Below are 18607 nucleotides of genomic sequence, written 5' to 3'. Positions count from 1 at the left end.
GGTGCTCCAATCTGGGCGAGGGGGGGAGGGAAAAGAGTTTATATTTACCCCCGTCTCGCGGTTAAATAATAACCTTATACCAATATTTATTTTGTTTTGATTTGATCCGGTGAAACCAATTCCCCGGGGGAATCACCTACCAAAAATTAACCAGCGGAGAACTCTCTCTCCGCCAACCTGAAGAAATATAAATCACGTGTCCTAGAATTATGTACAAAGGTTTAGACAAATAGACAGCTGTGACCACTAGATGATCGGAGGACAAGGACAAGTTTTACCAACTCCATCCCCTTTACATAAACAAAGGACAAAGGACAAACACTCCACCATTTGGTGGCCTATCGTGACACTTACACTTGATATGTTTCCAGAAAGCGGATTGCAAATCTCTGTAAACACCAGCTCTGTCCTTGAGCCAACCAGGTGCCTAGAGAAGCAGTGTGGCCTAGTGGTTAAAGCCCAGGTTTGGGAGTCAGAAGGACCTAGGTACTAATCATTCATTCATTCATTCAGTCGTATTTATTGAGCGCTTCCTGTGTGCAGAGCACTGGACTAAGCGCTTGAGAAGTACAAGTCGGCAACATGTAGAGACGGTCCCTACCCCACAACGGGCTCACGGTCTAGAAGGGGGAGACAGACGACAAAACAAAACACGTAGACGGGTGTCAAAATCGTCAGAACAAATAGAATTATAGCTATATGCACATCATTAACAAAATAAATAGAATAGTAAATATGGACAACTAAAATAGAGTAATAAATCTGAACAAATATAGATGAGTGCTGTGGGGAGGGGAAGGAGGTAGGGCAGAGGGGGCAATGGGAAGGAGGAGAGGAAAAAGGGGGCTCAGTGTGGGAAGGCCTCCTGGAGGAGGTGAGCTCTCAGTAGGGCTTTGAAGGGAGGAAGAGAGCTAGCTTGGCGGATGTGCGGAGGGAGGGCATTCCTGGCCAGGGGGAGGACGTGGGCCGGGGGTCGACGGCAGGACAGGCGAGAACAAGGTCCAGTGAGGAGGTTAGCTCTGCCGCTTGCCTGCTGTGTGACCTCGGGCAAGTTACTTGGCTTCTCTGGGCCTCAGTTACCTCATCTGTAAAGACTGTGAGCCCCATCTGGGACGTGGACTGCTTTCAATCCGATTACCTTGTATCTTCCCCAGTACTTAGAACAGTGCTTGACACGTAGAAAGTGCTTCACAAATACTATTTTTAAAAAAAAGCCTGCTCAATGGCTAACTTCTACTGAAACTAGGATGTTTGGAGATTGGACAAATGGCACTTACTATGTTTCTGAATAAGCATCCCATTAAGCACTTACTATGTGTCAAGCGTTGTAGTAAGCACAGGGGTAGAGAGATGATAATCAGGTTGGACACAGTCCCTGTCCCACATAGGGCTCATAGTTTCAAGGAAAGAAAGAACAGGTATTGAGCCCTCCTTTCCTCTTCTCCCACTCCCTTCTGTGTCCCCCTGACTTGCTCCCTTTATTCATCCCTCCCCAGAGCACTTATGTCCAGATCTGTAGTTTATTTATTTATATTAATGTCTGTCTTCCCCTGTAGACTGTAAGCTCGTTATCAGCAGGGAACGTGTGTATTCATTGTAATACTGTACTCTCTCAAGAACTTAGTATAGTGCTCTGCAAGCAGTAAGCACTCAATAAATACCATTGGCTGACCGATTCCCATTTTGCAGATGAGGAAACTGAGGCACAGAGCACCGGTTTGGACTTCACAACGCCAACCGCCTTTATGATGCTAGTTCAGGGTGGAGGGTGGCGGTGGGGGTTGGGGGGGTGTATCTGAGTCTCAGGGAAATGGAGAAAAGATTTTGAAAAGCTGAAATAGTGGGTGGGGGGAAAGAGAAATACCTAAAGAGGGCGGGGAAGTGGGAGGGGCTGAGTGATGATGAGGGAGGTGGGATTTACTTTATTTTACTTGTACATATCTAATCTATTTATTTTATTTTGTTAGTATGTTTGGTTTTGTTCTCTGTCTCCCCCTTTTAGATTGTGAGCCCACTGTTGGGTAGGGACTGTCTCTATATGTTGCCAACTTGTACTTCCCAAGCGCTTAGTACAGTGCTCTGCACACAGTAAGTGCTCAATAAATACGATTGATTGATTGATTGATTGATTAATTGATTGATTGATTGATTTACCTGGTCCCTAGGCGGAGTCACCAGGGAGTGTTGACAAATAGCTGCGGAACTTGTTGGGCGCTTTCTATGTGCCAAGAAGTGTCCTAAGTGATGGGGTAGATACAAGTAAATCACACTGTACTCAGTCCTTTTTCCGCAAAGGACTCACCATCTAAATCAGAGGGAGGACAGGTGTTGAATCCCCATTTAATAGATGAAGAAACTGAGTCACACAGCAGGTATGTAATGGAGCTGGGATCAGAACCCATGACCGCTGATTCCCAGGCCCATGATCATTTTTGTTTTTGTGGCATTTAAGTGTTGATGGTATTTTTTTAAAACGGTATTTGGTAAGTCTCACCTGGGACAGGGACTGCGTCCAACCTGATAACTTTGTATAGACCTCAGTGCTTAGAACAGTGCTTGGCACACAGTAAGTGCTTAACAAATGCTATATTATTATTATTATTATATTTCGTCTTGGATCATCAGAGAGAGACGTCTACTCAGAGGGAAGGAGCGGGCGTGAGTTACCCAGGGAGAGAATGGCGAGAAAAATGGAGAACACCGAGAGAAAAAGAAGAATTCTTCAGGTCTTCCGTCAATCCTTGAGCTAAGGGTCACACTGTTTGTGACCCGCAGATTACTTTGACTTAACCAAACCCAACCCTTCTTGAAGGGAAGGTTGTACGCTGTGAAATATGGGGAAAGTTAAACTTCTTATGACTATGGCTTAGGAAAAGGAGGTTCTAATAGGGATTTTTCTTTCCTTAACCAAGATTTGCTGATTATTTACTGCTGTGTGACCTTGGGCAAGTCACTTGTAACATGGGGACTGTAGAAGCGTGGCTTAGTGGACAGACACGGGCTTGGGAGACAGACGACTTGGGTTCTAATGCCGCCTCTGCCACTAATCAGCTGTGTGACTTCTGGCAAGTCGCTTAACTTCTCTGTGCCTCAGTGACCTCATCTGTAAAATGGGAATTAAGACAGTGAGCCCCATATGGAACAAGCTGATTACCTTGTATCTACCCCAGCACTTAGAAAAGTGTTCGGCACATAGTAAGTGCTAACAAATTCCATTATTATTATTATTATTATTATTATTATTATCCACTCTCCCTCCTAATTAGACTATAAATTCTTTGTGGGCAGGGAACGTGCCCAATAAATCTGTTGTGTTGTACTCTCCTTTAGTACAGTAAGTGCTCAGTAAATTCCACTGATTGATCGATAAGGACTGGATCCGACCTGATCGACTTGCATCTGCCCCAGCGCTTAGTACAGTATTTGGCACATAGAAAGCACTTAACCACTATCAATCAATCAATCATATTTTTTGAGCATTTACTGTGTGCAGAGCATGGTACTAAGCACTTGGGAGAGAACAAAATAATAGTTGATTACGATGATGATGATGATGATTTAGCTTGTACACATAATATCTTATGGCGGGAGCATATTCTAACCAGGGTGCTTGGTGTTTAAAATAGAAAAAAAGAAACCAGGCTTACAGAAGGGGACAGCTATTGTAGAGTAATTTCATGTGAGTTAGAGACTATAGCAGATCTGATTGTATTTAATCTACCCTCGTGCTAAGCACAGTGCTTGGCACAGAGTAAAGTGCCTAACAAATCTCTTGATTATAATTATGAGGAGTAGAAAAGGGGAGGGAAAGCTGGCCACAAAAATGCCCTGCCTTGCAGAGGCTCTGTTGTAAAGTCAAGACAGTGGTGTCAGAAAAATTGGGGTGGGGATAATAATAATAATGATGGCATTTATTAAGTGCTTACTATGTGCAAAGCACTGTTCTAAGCGCTGGGGAGGTTACAAGGTGATCAGGTTGTCCCACGGGGGCTCAAAGTCTTAATCTCCGTTGTACAGATGTACGACTTGGGTGAGGGAGCATTTGAGGGGGATGAGGAGAAGCACCGTGGCTCAGTGGAAGGAGTCAGAGGTCATGGGTTCAAATCCCAGCTCCACCAACTGTCAGCTGTGTGACTTTGAGCAAGTCACTTCACTTCTCTGGACCTCAGTTACCTCATCTGTAAAAATGGGGATTAAGACTGTGAGCCCCACATTGGACAACCTGATCACCTTGTAACCTCCCCAGCACTTAGAAGAGTGCTTTGCACATAGTAATCGCTTAATAAATACCATTATTAAGCAGCGTGGCTTAGGGATAGAGCACGGTCCTGGAAGCCAGAAGGTCATGGGTTCTAATCCCATCTCTGCCATTTGGACTGCTGAGTGACCTTGGGCTAATCACTTCACTTCTCTGGCCCTCTGTTACCTCATCTGAAAAATGGGGGTGGACGCTGTGAGAGCCACATGAGGCGGGGACTGTGTCCAACCCGATTTGCTTGTATCACTCCAGCGCTTAGTACAGTGCCTGGCACATAGTAAGCGCTTAACAAATACCACAATTTTTATTATTATGAGGAAAGCTGTGACTTGGGCAGACGGGGAAGGTTGGGGGGGGGGGAGCAGCGTGCATTTCGAAAATGACTCTTCCACCTCAGAATCATAGTTTTTTATGCTTTTATTTGTTACTCATTCCAGCACAGGGAGAAGAGACTTGTTCTTTTCTGGATCGGCCGATGGTTTGCCTCGACCAGAAAATCAAAGTGGATGGATCGGGGGTCACGCGTCTCTACATGTCACTCCACCGGTGAGCTAGAAGAAGGCATGGCAACCACGGTCAGTTTGTGCAATCACCCTCAAGGGCCCAGGATGCACCCCCTGATCCCACTCTAATCTCATCCGTAAAATAGGGTTGGAGACTATGAGCCCCTTTGGGACGGGGACTGTGTCCAACTTGATGAGCTTCTTTCTACCCTAGCGCTTAGAACAGTGCTCGGCACATAGTAAGCGCTTAACAAGTACCGCCATTATGAATTATTATTACTATCGGTTTCAAACGCAGTCACCTGAAAGGCTGGCGGCCGTCGGACTTGGTTTATGCTAGGAGAGCTTTACTCTTGGCCACCAGTTTGGCTCCCTGGAAAAGAAGTAACGAGAGGTGAGTAAGGGGTTCAGAGGGGAGAAATCTTTGAAGGGAGGGGGTTGCTGGCTCAGACAGAGGTCAGGAGTCACGGTGCGGCTCAGTGGAAAGAGCACGGGCTTTGGAGTCAGAGGTCATGGGTTCAAATCCCGGCTCCACCAACTGTCAGCTGTGTGACTTTGGGTAAGTCACTTAACTTCTCTTGTGCCTCAGTTACCTCAGCTGTAAAATGGGGATTAAGATTGTGAGCCCCCTGTGGGACAACCTGATCACCTTGTAACTTCCCCACCGCTTAGAACAGTGCTTTGCACATAGTAAGCGCTTAATAAATGCCGTTATTATTATTATTATTATGTGGGTTTTTTTGTTTTTGTTTTTTTTGTCTGTCTCCCCCTTCTAGACTGTGAGCCCGTTGCTGGGTAGGGACCATCTCTATATGTTGCCGGCTTGTACTTCCCAAGCGCTTAGTCCAGTGTTCTGCACACAGTAAGTGCTCAATAAATACGATTGAATGAATGAATACCCCAGCACTTAGAACAGTGCATGGCACATAGTAAGTGCTTAACAAATACCATCATTATTATCACTTCTGGAAGCAGCGTGACTCAGTGGAAAGAGCCGAGGCTTTGGAGTCAGAGGTCATGGGTTCAAAACCTGGCTCCGCCACTTGTCAGCTGTGTGACTTTGGGCAAGTCACTTAACTTCTCTATGCCTCAGTTACCTCATCTGTAAAATGGGGATTAAGACTGTGAGCCCCACGTGGGACAACCTGATCACCTTGTAACCTCCCCAGTGCCTAGAACAGTGCTTTGCACATAGCGCTTAATAAATGCTGTTATTATTATTATTATTATTATTATTATTATTATTGTTGCCATTCCAGCCCCTACAAGTAGCCCCAGGGGGACCGAGGCAGAATCTGCTGCTTTAAATGGGTCGCGTGTCCTCTCCCACCCAAGGACGGGGATTCTGCCTCCGGGCTAATCAGACCAGGAGACTGGGCTGGAAGTAGCCCCTTGGGTCTCTCAATCAGTTAATCAATGGTATCTATCTAGCCCTCACTGCGTGCAGAGCACTGTACTAAGCGCTTGGGAGAGGATAATATAATAGCGCTGGTAGACTCTGTCCACAGTGAGCTCCTGGCTCTGGGGAGGTGGGGTGGATGTGGGAAGCAGCTTGTCTAGTGAGTACAGCCCGGGACTGAGAGTCAGAAGGACCTGGGTTCTAACTCTGCCTCTGCCACTTGTCTGCCGTGTAACCTTGGGCAAGCCACTTCTCTGGGCCTCAGTTACCTCGTCTGTAAAATGGGGATTGAGACCGTGAGCCTCACGTGGGACAGGGACTTTTTTCAATCCCCCTTGCTTGTATCCACCCTCCTAGACCGCGAGCCTGTTGTTGGGTAGGGGCCGTCTCTATATGTCTCCGACTTGTACTTCCGAAGCGCTTAGTACAGTGCTTTGCACACAGTAATAAGACTGAATGAATGAACGAATGCAGAACCTCCTGAAGCAGCGGCTCAGGGACTCACCTCTTCGGCGAAACAGGCTTCCTTGACGGCTTCCGCGCAGCATTTCGTCACCATAGCTGTGAAGTCGGTCGTGACCTCTTTCAGCTGCTCGTCTGTGGCCTTGGGCTTATGCTTGACAAGCTCCACTAGCACGCTGCGGAGAAAGGGATCGAAAGAGACGTTCGTTCAGAGGATGGAGGGGATCACCCTCCCTGCCCCAGCACAGCAACTCCCGGAGCCGGAGGCCTGGGGCCTTTCAGAAACCACGGAGGAGATGCCGCCATTCCCGTCGGCTTCAGATCGGTGGCCAGTCGCCACGACTTGGGAATGGGAAGAGAAGCTCCTGCCTTTCATCTTCCCACCCCGTCCCGGGCGCTAGCGGCCTCTGACAGGGAGGGATCCACAGCCAGAAACTGGTGCCCTGGTTTTCAAATATCCGTGAGGAGATGGGGTGTTTCTATGTATCTGGGTGGGGTAGTAGCAGTGGTATTTATTGAGTGCTTACTCAGTATGAAAAGCGCTGGGGATAGTTTCCATTGTAATAATAATAATCAATCAATCAATCAATCGTATTTATTGAGTGCTTACTGTGTGCAGAGCACTGTACTAAGCTCTTGGGAAGTACAAGTATTATAATAATAATAATAATAATGGCATTTATTAAGCGCTTACTATGTGCAAAGTACCGTTCAGTCTACAAAATGATCAGGTTGTCCCACTGGGGGATCACAGTCAATCTCCGTTTTACAGATGAGGTAACTGAGGCCCAGAGAAGTGAAGCGACTTGCCCAAAGTCACACAGCTGACAGTTGGCGGAGCTGGCATTTGAACCCACGACCACTGACTCCCAAGCCCGGGCTCTTTCCACTGAGCCACGCTGTTTCTCGTACTCTACCAAGCTCTGCACACCGTAAGGACTCAATAAATAAGACCGACGGCCTTTCTATGGAAGGAATTATCATCTTACGTCTGCTTCTTGGCTTTCTGTTGATCTTCAGGTAGAGTGCACAGGTCCTCGTGGAAGGTGAAGGTGTCAGCTTCGAATTCCTTGGGGACGAATGTTTCGTCCGGGCCCAGGGCCGAGAAGCAGGGTCTGCGGTCGGCGAGGGAGTCAGCGCAGCACTTGGTGACTCTGTTGCTGACCGGGGTCTTCTCGTGCAGGCGGCACATTTTGTCGAGCACCAAGGCCAGCTGTGAGGACGGGAGGGGAAGAAGTGTTCGCGGGCAACCCAGGTGAGGAAGCCCTTCCTTTTCACCTCGCGCCGGGCAGCGCATGGGGGAAGCCCCGCTGCAGTTGGCATTTCCAAAAACTCGGGAGCCCTCCTCGGAGTACGTTTTCCCTGCTCTCCCGAGGGGTCTTTCGTTCGATCGTATTTATTCAATCAATCAATCAATCAATCAATCGTATTTATTGAGCGCTTACTATGTGCAGAGCACTGTACCAAGCGCTTGGGAAGTACAAATTGGCAACATATAGAGACAGTCCCTACCCAACACTGGGCTCACAGTCTAAAACGGGGAGACAGAGAACAAAACCAAACATACTAACAAAATAAAATCAATCAATCAATCAATCAATCGTATTTATTGAGCGCTTACTATGTGCAGAGCACTGGACTAAGCACTTGGGAAGTACAAATTGGCAACATATAGAGACAGTCCCTACCCAACAGTGGGCTCACAGTCTAACAGGGGGAGACAGAGAACAAAACCAAACGTACTAACAAAATAAAATAAATAGAATAGATATGTACAAATAAAATAAATAAATAAATAGAGTAATAAATATGTACAAACATATATACATATAGACAGGTGCTGTGGGGAAGGGAAGGAGGTAAGATGGGGGGGTGGAGAGGGGGACGAGGGGGAGAGGAAGGAAGGGGCTCAGTCTGGGAAGGCCTCCTGGAGGAGGTGAGCTCTCAGCAGGGCCTTGAAGGGAGGAAGAGAGCTAGCTTGGCGGATGGGCAGAGGGATTGGGGGCATTCCGGGCCCGGGGGATGACGTGGGCCGGGGGTCGATGGCGGGACAGGCGAGAGCGAGGTACGGTGAGCGCTTACTGAGTGCAGAGCACTCTACTAAGCGCTTGGGAGAGTACAACACTAGACACATTGCCTTCCCACAACAAGTCCTGCCTTGTCACGTCCGGAATTTATTCCCGCGATGCCACCAAGCTCGTTGTGGGCAGGACATGTGTCTGTTTATTGTTGTAAGGTGTTCTCCCAAGCGCTTATTACGTGAGCCCACTGTTGGGTAGGGACTGTCTCTATATGTTGCCAACTTGTACTTCCCAAGTGCTTAGCACAGTGCTCTGCACACAGTAAGCACTCAATAAATACGATTGATGATGATGATGATGATGCTCTGCACGTAGTAAGGGCTCAATAAATATGATTGACTGACTGACCATCAACAAACGGGCCCCTCACGAAGCAGATGGATATGTGCCCGCCGAGGGAAAGGCAACATCATAGGGAAGCCGTGCGGCCTAGTGGAAAGTGTAGGGCCTGGGAGTTGGAGGATCTGAGTTCTAATTATGCCTCCGCAACTTGTCTGCTATGTGACCTTGGACAAGTCACTTAACTCCAATGGGCCTCAGGTAGCTCCTCTGTAAAATGGGGATTAAATCCTCCTCCCTCCTACTTAGACTGTGGGACAAGGACTGTTTTCAACCTGATTCACTTGTAGCTTCCTCAGTGCTTAGAACATTTCTTGGCCCCTAGTAAGCGCTTAACAAGTACCGTAACTCATTATTATTAGAGCACGGGGCTCCATACTTGTCTGCCGGATGATGACGGGGAAGTCACTTCACTTCCCTGTGCCTCACGCTGAGCCCGCTGTTGGGTAGGGACCGTCTCTATATGTTGCCAACTTGTACTTCCCAAGTGCTTAGTACAGTGCTTTGCATACAGTAAGCACTCAATAAATACGATTGAATGAATGGAAGCAGCGTGGCTTAGTGGAAATAGCCTGGGCTTTGGCGTCAGAGGTCATGAGTTCAAATCCTGACTCTGCCACTGGTCAGCTGTGTGACTTTGGGCAAGTCACTTTACTTCTCTGTGCCCAAGTTACCTCACCTGTAAAATGGGGATTAAGAGTGTGAGCCTCCCGTGGGACAACCTGATCACCTTGTAACCTCCCCAGCACTTAAAACAGTGCTTTGCACATAGTAAGTGCTTAATAAATGCTATTATTATTATTATTATTACCTCATCTGTAAAATGGGAATTGAGACTGTGAGCCTCCCGTGGGACAACCTGATCACCTTATAACCTCCCCAGCACTTAAAACAGTGCTTTGCACATAGTAAGCGCTTAATAAATGCTATTATTATCATTATTATTACCTCATCTGTAAAATGGGAATTGAGACTGTGAGCCTCACGTGGGCCTTGGACTATGTCCAACCTGATGATCTTATTTCTACTGCAGCCCTTAGTACAGTGCCTGACACACAGTAAGCGCTTAACAAAAACCATTATTACTATTAAGAATATGAGCCCAGTGGCATTGATATGGTAGAATATCAATCAATCAATCGTATTTATTGAGCGTTTACTGTGTGCAGAGCACTGTACTAAGCGCTTGGGAAGTACAAGTTGGCAACATATAGAGACGGTCCCTACCCAACAGTGGGACGACACACTCTTCCTCCTCTCCCCACCCCCTCCACACACAGAGTTTCCGGAGGGGATGTGGAAGGAGGAGGGGAGCTGGAGGTCACTGAGATAATAATAATACTAATGATTATGGTATTTGTTAAGCACTTCCTATGTTCCAGGCATTTTACTAAGCGCTGCGGTGGCTACAAACAAATCGGGTTGGACACGGTCCCTGTCCCACGTGAGGCTCACAGGCTCCGTCCCCGTTTTCCAGATGAGGTAACTGAGGAACAGAGAAGCGAGGTGGCTTGGGCAAGGTCAGCGCACTCACGTAGTCATCAGCGCAGGCCAGTTTGTGTGTGTCGTCCAGCTTGCAGCACTTGGTTCCGACATGGGCCAGGTGATGAGAGAGGTCCAGCAGGGTTGGAGTTGACACCTGTGGAAACTTCCGGGTGTAGCGGACCAGGAGGCTGAAATGGCAACGTTTCATCTGCTCGCAGGAGGGCCAGGAAGCTGACATCCTGGGAGGCCTTCCCAGACTGAGCCCTTTCCCTCCTCTCCCCCTCGTCCCCCTCTCCATCCCCCCATCTTACCTCCTTCCCTTCCCCACAGCACCTGGATATATGGATATATGGTTGTACATATTTATTACTCTATTTATTTATTTATTTATTTTACTTGTACATTTCTATCCTATTTATTTTATTTTGTTGGTATGTTTGGTTCTGTTCTCTGTCTCCCCCTTTTAGACTGTGAGCCCACTGTTGGGTAGGGACTGTCTCTATGTGTTGCCAATTTGTACTTCCCAAGCGCTTAGTACAGTGCTCTGCACATAGTAAGCGCTCAATAAATACGATTGATTGATTGATTGATCCTCCCCAGGAATTCCCCTGCCTCCCCACCCGCTGCTCCCCAAACCAGGGCCGGTTGGCGAACCAGAACCCCCCACCCCCTGGTCCGTCCAAGACCAAGACCTGACCAAGATCATCATCATCAATCGTATTTATTGAGCGCTTACTAGGTGCAGAGCACTGTACTAAGCGCTTGGGAAGTACAAATTGGCAACATATAGAGACGGTCCCTACCCAACAGTGGGCTCACAGTCTAAAAGTTTCTGCGCATCAGGCAGAAACTCCTCACCCTGGGCTTCAAGGCTGTCCATCACCTCGCCCCCTCCTACCTCACCTCCCTTCTGTCCTTCTCCAGCCCAGCCCGCACCCTCCGCTCCTCCACCGCTGATCTCCTCACCGTACCTCGCTCTCGCCTGTCCCGCCGTCGACCCCCGGCCCACGTCATCCCCCGGGCCTGGAATGCCCCCAATCCCTCTGCCCATCCGCCAAGCTAGCTCTCTTCCTCCCTTCAAGGCCCTGCTGAGAGCTCACCTCCTCCAGGAGGCCTTCCCAGACTGAGCCCCTTCTTTCCTCTCCCCCTCGTCCCCCTCTCCATCCCCCCGTCTTACCTCCTTCCCTTCCCCACAGCACCTGTATATATGTATATATGGTTGTACATATTTATTACTCTATTTATTTATTTATTTTACTTGTACATTTCTATCCTATTTATTTTATTTTGTTGGTATGTTTGGTTCTGTTCTCTGTCTCCCCCTTTTAGACTGTGAGCCCACTGTTGGGTAGGGACTGTCTCTATGTGTTGCCAATTTGTACTTCCCAAGCGCTTAGTACAGTGCTCTGCACATAGTAAGCGCTCAATAAATACGATTGATTGATTGATTGATTGATTAAAAGGTCTAAATGATGATGATGATGATGAACTTGGACCTACTCTAGCGCTCAGTACAGCGTCTCTATATGTTGCCAACTTGTACTTCCCAAGCGCTTAGTACAGTGCTCTGCCTACAGTAAGCGCTCAATAAATACGATTGAATGAATGAGTGGAATGAATGAGGGCTCAGTGGAAAGAGCCCGGGCTCTGGCGTCAGAGGTCATGAGTTCAAATCCTGACTCTGCCACTGGTCAGCTGTGTGACTTTGGGCAAGTCACTTCACTTCTCTGTGCCCGAGTTACCTCGCCTGTAAAATGGGGATTAAGAGTGTGAGCCTCCCGTGGGACAACCTGATCACCTTGTAACCACCCCAGGACTTGAAACAGTGCTTTGCACATAGTAAGTGCTTAATAAATGCTATTATTATTATTATTATTACCTCATCTGTAAAATGGGAATTGAGACTGTGAGCCTCCCGTGGGACAACCTGGTCACCTTATAACCTCCCCAGCACTTAGAGCAGTGCTTTGTACATAGTAAGTGCTTAATAAATGCTATCATTATTATTATTATTATTACCTCATCTGTAAAATGGGAATTGAGACTGTGAGCCTCACGTGGGCCATGGACTATGTCCAACCTGATGATCTTGTTTCTACTGCAGCCCTTAGTACAGTGCCTGACACACAGTAAGCGCTTGACAAAAACCATTATTACCATTAAACCCCCCCCCCCCACCACCACCGGTCCGTCCAAGACCAACACGGCGCCCGCGGCGCGGGCGAACCAAAATCCCTGACCAGAGACGAGAAGGCTGGATTCTACATTCCAAGGGCAGGGACATTCACCGGGAAGCCTAGTGGACGACGCACGGGCCAGAGAGCCGGAAGATCCGGGTTCTAATCCCACCTCTGCCACCTACCTGCTGGGTGACCTTGGGCGATTCATTTAACTTCCCTAGTGCCTCAGTTTCCTCAACTCCAAAATGGGGATTCAGTACCTGTTCTCCCTCCTAGACTGTGAGTCCCACGTGGGACAGCAACTGTGCCCGACCTGATTACCTTGTATCTATCCCAGTGCTTAAAACAGAGCTTGGCACATAATAATACCAATAATAATAATAATAGCATTTATTAAGCACTTACTATGTGCCAAGCACTGTTCTAAGCGCTGGGGAGGTTACAAGAAGACCAGGTTGTCCCACGGGGGCTCACGGTCTTCATCCCCATTTTACAGATGAGGTAACTGAGGCACAGAGAAGTGAAGTGGCATACCCATAGTCACACAGCTGGCAAGTGGGGGAGCCGGGATTTGAACCCATGACCTCTGACTCCAAAGCCTGTGCTCTTTCCACTGAGCCACGCTGCTTCTCCACTGCTTACGTAGTAAGCACTTAACAAATACCATAAAAACGAGTATCCCGTGTGTGTATTAAAGAGTGGGTGAAAGGGGAGAGTGGGGTCTTCCCCTGTACTTTAAGGTGCCTGGGATCCCAGTCTCAATATTTAACTTTGGCCATCTCTTCCAGTCCACCAAGTTGTGGAAGAGGGCCTGGCACATAGTAAGCGCTTAACAAATACCACAATTATTACCACATAAATTATGCGGAGAAAGCCCCTTTCTTCCTGGTGGATGGTCTGCCCCAAAGCCAGTCTTTTATCGATCAGCCAATCAATAAATTGCATTTATTGAATGCTTACTATGTGCAGGCCACTGTACTAAGCGCTTGGGAGAGTTTGATCCAACAGAATTAGCAGACACACTCCCGGCCCAAGATGACCTTATAGTCCGGAATATAAATTCATTCATTCAATCGTATTTATTGAGCGTTTACTGTGTGCAAAGCACTGTATCAATCGATCCTATTTATTGAGCGCTTACTGTGTGCAGAGCACTGTACTAAGCGCTTGGGAAGTACAAGTTGGCAACATATAGAGACGGTCCCTACCCAAATGAACTAAGCGCTTGGAAGGCCGGTCGGGGATCACTGCCGCTGGCAGAAACACTTACGTATTCTGGAATCCATACTCTCCAAATTTGCCAAAGAGATCACAGTTGCTCTGGACCAGGGTTTGGGTTTCGGCCCGGTAGGCCTTGAGTTCTTCCGCCTGATAAACGAGAATCAAGCACGTCAGATGTTTTCGGTTGTGTTCCCGTCCCAGTGGCCTAAACGATAATCTTCCCAAGGAAAATCAGCTTGCTGGGTGCTGAAAACTCCAGTCGATCGAGAAGTCCAAGGAAAATAATAGTAATAATAATGTCATTTATTAAGCGCTTACCATGTGCAAAGCACTGTTCTAAGCACTTGGGGAGGTTACAAAGGTGATCAGGTTGTCCCACGGGGGGCTCACAGTCTTAATCCCCATTTAAAGATGAGGGAACTGAGGCACAGAGAAGTGAAGTGACTTGCCCGAAGTCACACAGCTGACAATTGGCAGAGCCGGGATTCGAACCCATGACCTCTGACTCCAAAGCCCGGGCTCTTTCCACTGAGCCGCACTGCTTCATCCCCTGGACTTACTCTATCCCTTAAGCCAAACAACTTAACACCACAGTTACGATGATTTTAGTGTCGGACTAGCCCTCTAGACTGTAAACTCCCGTGGGCAGGGATCGTGTCTACCAACTCTAACAAATTGTACTCTCCATAGCGCTTAGTGCAGTGCTCTGCACAAAGTGGCACTCCACCACTGATCAGCTGTTTGACTTGGGGCAAGTCACTTAACTTCTCTGTGCCTCAGTTACCTCATCTGTAAAATGGAGAGCAAGACTGTGAGCCCCACGTAGGACAACCTGCTTACCCTGGATCTACTCCAGGGCTTAGAACGGTGCTTGGCACATGGCACTTAATGAATACCATAATAATAATAATAATGATGATGATGATAATAATAATAATAATAATAATATTTATTTTATAGATAAAATTTATTTTATTTCATATATTTATTTATTTTATTTCATATATTTATTTATTTTATTTTTTATATTTATTTATTTTCACTAGGCTTATTTATATTTATTTATTTAGCATAATTATTATTATTATTAATAATAAATCACATTGGTTGACTGATTGACTGAAGCAGATTCCCCACCACCCTTCATGTTCAAGCACTTAGTACAGTGCTCTGCACACAGTAAGCGCTCAATAAATACGATTGATTGATTGATTGATTGATTGAGCCTGCCTGGGGCTTATCTCAACCCTTGGGCACTTAAGCGGATGTCTCATTCTGCAGGGCCTGGTTCCTTTTCCGCTATGAAAAGGAACTCATTTCCTAAGAAAGAGCATTTTTTACATCCAGGAAATTGTCAAGTGGCCTTCCTTTCTCCCACTCTACGGTTGTCAAAATGTTCCCACAGTTTTCTAAGCCACCCCCTGGGGTCAGAGAAGCAGTGGGACTCAGTGGAAAGAGCCCGGGCTTTGGAGTCAGAGGTCATGGGTTCAAATCCTGCTCCGCCACTTAGCTGTGTGACTTTGCGCAAGTCACTTAACTTCTCTGAGCCTCAGTTACCTCATGTGTAAAATGAGGATTAAGACTGTGAGCCCCCCGTAGGACAACCTGATCACCTTGTAGACTGTGAGCCCACTATCGGGTAGGGACTGTCTCTATGTGATGCCAATTTGTACTTTCCAAGCGCTTAGTACAGTGCTCTGCACATAGTAAGCGCTCAATAAATACGATTGATTGATTGATTGATTCCCCAGCCTTTAGAACAGTGCTTTGCACATAGTAAACGCTTAATAAATGCCATCATCATCATTATTATTATTATTATTTGACTCCTAGCCAGATCCAAGGCCCACAAGAGACCCCCCCCCCGAATTCAAACCTATCTCTTCTTAATTAATCTATAGTATTTACTGAGCGCTTACTGTGTGCAGAGTCCTGCACTAAGTCCTTGGGAGAGCACAGCATAGCAGAGTAGGAAGACACGTTCCCTGCCCACAAGGACAGCGTGAGAAGCAGCGTGGCTCAGTGGAAAGAGCCCGGGCTTTGGAGTCAGAAGAGGTCCTGGGTTCTAATCCCACTCCCCCACATGTCTGCTGTGTGACCTTGGGCAAGTCACAACTTCTCTGAGCCTCAGTTACCTCATCCGTCAAATGGGGAGGAAGACTGTGAGCCCCCCCGGGGGACAACCTGATCACCTTGTAACCTCCCCAGTGCTTAGAACAGTGCTTTGCACATAGTATGCGCTTAATAAATGCCATTATTATTATTATTATTATTAAGGAGCTTACAGTCTGGGATGTATTCTGGGATCCATCTACAGAAGCAGCACGGTCTAGTGGAAAGAGCCCAGTCCTGAGAGTCAGAGTGCCTGCCTTCTATTCTTAGCTCCACCACTTGCTTGCTGTGTGACCTTGGACAAGTCACTTACATTCTCCGTGCCTCAGTTTCCTCATCTATAAATGGGAATTAAATACCTTCTTCTCCTCCCACTTAGGCTTTGAGCTCCATGAGGGAAAGGGATTGTGTCCAACCTGATTTTGGGAACGTGTCTGCCAACTCTGTTGTTGTGTTCTCTCCCCAGTGCTTAGTACAGTGCTCAGTAATAATAATAATAATAATAATAAATAATAATAATGGCATTTACTAAGTGCTTACTATGTGCAAAGCACTGTTCTAAGCGCTGGGGAGGTTACAAGGCGATCAGGTTGTCCCACAGGGGGCTCACAGTCTTCATCCACATTTTACAGATGATGTCACTGAGGCCCAGAGAAGCACTTAGTACAGTGCTCTGCACACAGTAAGCGCTCAACAAATACGACTGAATGAATGAATTTATGTGTATATGTATATATGTTTGTATGTATTTATTATTCTATTTTATTTGTACATATTTATTCTATTTATTTTGTTAATATGTTTTGTTTTGTTCTCTGTCCCCCCCTTCTAGACTGTGACCCCACTGTTGGGTAGGGACTGTCTCTAGATGTTGCCAACTTGTACTTTCCAAGCGCTTAGTCCAGTGCTCCGCACACAGTAAGCGCTCAATAAATACGATTGAACGAATGAATGAATGAATGAATGAAGCGACTTGCCCAAAGTCACGCAGCTGACGACTGGTGGAGCCGGGATTTGAACCCACGACCTCCGACTCCAAAGCCCGCGCTCTTTCCACTGAGCCACGCTGCTTCTCAGTACAGTGCTCTGCACCTAGGAAGCGCTCAATAAATACTGCTGCTGCTGCTGCTGATGATCATCAATCGTATTTATTGAGTGCTTACTAGGTGCAGAGCACTGTACTAAGCACTTGGGAAGTACAAATTGGCAACATATAGAGATAGTTCCTACCCAACAGTGGGCTCACAGTCTAAAAGGTCTAAATGATGATGATGATGATGATGAACTTGGATCTAGCGCTCAGTACAGCGGTTGAGGCACTGAACAAAGGCCACCGTTGTGACTATTATTGCTTGTCATCATCATCAATCGTATTTATTGAGCGCTTTCTATGTGCAGAGCACTGTACTAAGCGCTTGGAAAGTACAAATTGGCAACATATAGAGACAGTCCCTATCCAACAGTGGGCTCGCAGTCTAAAAGTCAGCAGCATTTCCCGCCCCGCAGCCCTTCCCAGGGCCCGGTTGTTTCGCTTCGGGGAGAACTCACCGCTTTGGCCAGGCAAGCGTTGGGGTCGGCTCCGGCGCAGCACTCGGTCAGCTTGGCTTGGTAGCCCTTGGCCACTCTCAAGAGCAGGGATGTGGAGAAATCAGTGTTCCTCCTGGCGTAGTCATACAGGAACCTGCGGAAAGTGGACAGAACGGGGGGATTCCTGGTCTGGTCGGAAGGATTGGGCTCAAAAGCCCGGCGGACGGACCCCGGGCCTGGGAGTAAGAAGGACCTGGGTTCTAATCCCGGCTCGGCCCCTTGTCCGCAGGGTGACCTCAGGCAAGCCACTTCATCATCATCATCATCAATCGTATTTATTGAGCGCTTACTATGTGCAGAGCATTTGTACTTCCCAAGCGCTTAGTACAGTGCTCTGCACATAGTAAGTGCTCAATAAATACGATTGATGATGAGGTACAAATTGGCAACGTATAGAGACAGTCCCTACCCAACAGTGGGCTCACAGTCTAAAAGGGGGAGACAGAGAACAAAACCAAACATACTAACAAAATAACTTTTCGAGCCACTTCAGTTACCTCATCTAATAATAATAATAATGATGATAGCGTTTATTAAGCGCTTACTGTGTGCAAAGCACTGTTCTAAGCGCTGGGGAGGTTACAAGGTGATCAGGTTGTCCCACGGCGGGGGGGGGGGGGGGGGGTCACAGTCTTCAATTAATCAATCGATCGTATTTATTGAGTGCTTACTATGTGCAGAGCACTGTACTAAGCGCTTGGGAAGTACAAATTGGCAACACATAGAGACAGTCCCTACCCAACAGTGGGCTCACAGTCTAAAAGGGGGAGACAGAGAACAGAACCAAACATACCAACAAAATAAAATAAATCTTAATCCCCATTTTGCAGATGAGGGAACTGAGGCCCAGAGAAGTGAAGTGACTTGCCCAAAGTCACCCAGCTGACAAGTGGCGGAGCCGGGATTTGAACCCGCGCCCTCTGACTCCAAAGCCCGGGCTCTTTCCACTGAGCCACGCTGCTTCTCTTCTCATCTGGAAA

The 18607-nt window shown here is 47.2% G+C and overlaps 1 protein-coding gene across 1 annotated transcript in view; it reads right to left on the bottom strand.

The window, feature by feature from the left end:
- Nucleotides 1–4660: 4660 nt before the first annotated feature.
- ALB (albumin) overlaps nt 4661–18607 on the bottom strand; it is a 29736-nt gene continuing 15789 nt past the window's right edge. The window contains exons 9-15 of the mRNA XM_038759138.1: nt 17589–17721; nt 13978–14075; nt 10577–10715; nt 7612–7835; nt 6666–6798; nt 5064–5134; nt 4661–4809 (exon numbers count right to left, since the gene is read on the bottom strand). Coding sequence (XP_038615066.1) covers nt 5093–5134; nt 6666–6798; nt 7612–7835; nt 10577–10715; nt 13978–14075; nt 17589–17721 — 769 coding nt within the window. The 3' untranslated portion in view covers nt 4661–4809; nt 5064–5092. The remainder of the gene's footprint in view (nt 4810–5063; nt 5135–6665; nt 6799–7611; nt 7836–10576; nt 10716–13977; nt 14076–17588; nt 17722–18607) is intronic.

The sequence above is a fragment of the Tachyglossus aculeatus genome, chromosome 17, assembly GCF_015852505.1.
Source record: "Tachyglossus aculeatus isolate mTacAcu1 chromosome 17, mTacAcu1.pri, whole genome shotgun sequence".
Taxonomy (NCBI): Eukaryota; Metazoa; Chordata; class Mammalia; order Monotremata; family Tachyglossidae; genus Tachyglossus; species Tachyglossus aculeatus.
Note: the sequence above shows the minus strand (reverse complement) of the source record. Positions and strands in the feature narration are given on the sequence as shown.